A 1,324-nucleotide genomic window follows, 5' to 3' on the forward strand; every position below is an offset into this window, starting at 1 on the left:
TTAAAATTTTTTTTTTGCGGCTGTGTTTATAATACACATCTAGTTGTAAAAAAAAAATCATGGTGAACGCCCACCCGTGGGGTGTAGTTCTCGCGGTTCTTACAACTCGAGATGGTTCTCATTCTAGCAGCCCCCTATATATATATATATATATATATATATATATATATAGGGGGCTGCTAGAATGAGAACCACCCCGAGTTGTAAGAACCGCGAGAACTACACCCCACGGAGCGCCGTTCACCGCGATTTTTTTTTTACAAGTAGATGTGTGCATTATAAACACGGCCGTAAAAAATCACGGTGAACGGCGCTCCGTGGGGTGTACTTTTTTACACCTCAAGTTTGGTGTTTTTTAATTTTTTTTCTTTTTTCTTTTTTTTTCACCAAACTTGAGGTGTAAAAAAGTACACCCCACGGAGCGCCGTTCGCCGTGATTTTTTACGGCCGTGTTTATAATGCACACATCTACTTGTAAAAAAAAAATCGCGGCGAACGGCGCTCCGTGGGGTGTAGTTCTCGCGGTTCTTACAACTCGAGGTGGTTCTCATTCTAGCGGCTCCCTATATATATATATATATATATATATATATATATATATATATATATGTGATATTTACAATTTTGCATGTAAAAATGAAAGTAAATACCTCTTGACTATGAACTAACAACATGCACATCACATTCTCAACATTTCATTTCTTAGATAAAACACACTTTGTGCTAAAAAAATCAAACACACTTTGTGCTAAAAAAATTGTTTTCTATCTTCTTTGTCGCAGAATTTACTTAATCGAAATCCACCGGGCACGAATGGGCTTTCGCTCCCCTTCCTCTCCAACAACCCACTGATGAACCAAGTAAGTTATATTCGATGTGATGTCCACCTTACTCGGTTCACCACTTTTATTGTAGTTCCATAATTGACCATTATTATCCCTCATTGACCAAAGCTTATCATCGTAATCCTAATTAATCATTATTAGCCCTTATCGACAGTCATTGACCACTTATTTTATCAATTATTCTATGCTTGACATATCATGGCTATGTGTTAACCATGATATTAAGAATAACCTTAAAATATTCAACAAACCATTTTAAAACAAACGAGTTTTTAGAACCCGCGCGTTGCGACGGATCATTCGAGCTAAAAATATATGTAAAAATGCTAAATCACGCTCGTTATGAAGTGTGAACTCCTTAAATTTAAACTGAAATGTAAAAGTATAATATTATGGTAAAAAAGTATAACTAATTAACTTTTTAAAAATTATATGAGGTATTTTATTGATCAAGAACATATTGAACCAACACTTACCAC

General features: G+C 35.3%; 1 protein-coding gene across 1 annotated transcript in view; it reads left to right on the top strand.

The window, feature by feature from the left end:
• LOC118490161 (receptor-like protein kinase HERK 1) overlaps window positions 1-948 on the top strand; it is a 6,625-nt gene extending 5,677 nt beyond the window's left edge. Inside the window, exon 2 of the mRNA XM_035987467.1 lies at window positions 783-948. Within this exon, the coding sequence (XP_035843360.1) occupies window positions 783-923 (141 nt within the window). The 3' untranslated portion in view covers window positions 924-948. The remainder of the gene's footprint in view (window positions 1-782) is intronic.
• Window positions 949-1,324: the final 376 nt, after the last annotated feature.

Source organism: Helianthus annuus, chromosome 3, assembly GCF_002127325.2.
Source record: "Helianthus annuus cultivar XRQ/B chromosome 3, HanXRQr2.0-SUNRISE, whole genome shotgun sequence".
Taxonomy (NCBI): domain Eukaryota; kingdom Viridiplantae; phylum Streptophyta; class Magnoliopsida; order Asterales; family Asteraceae; genus Helianthus; species Helianthus annuus.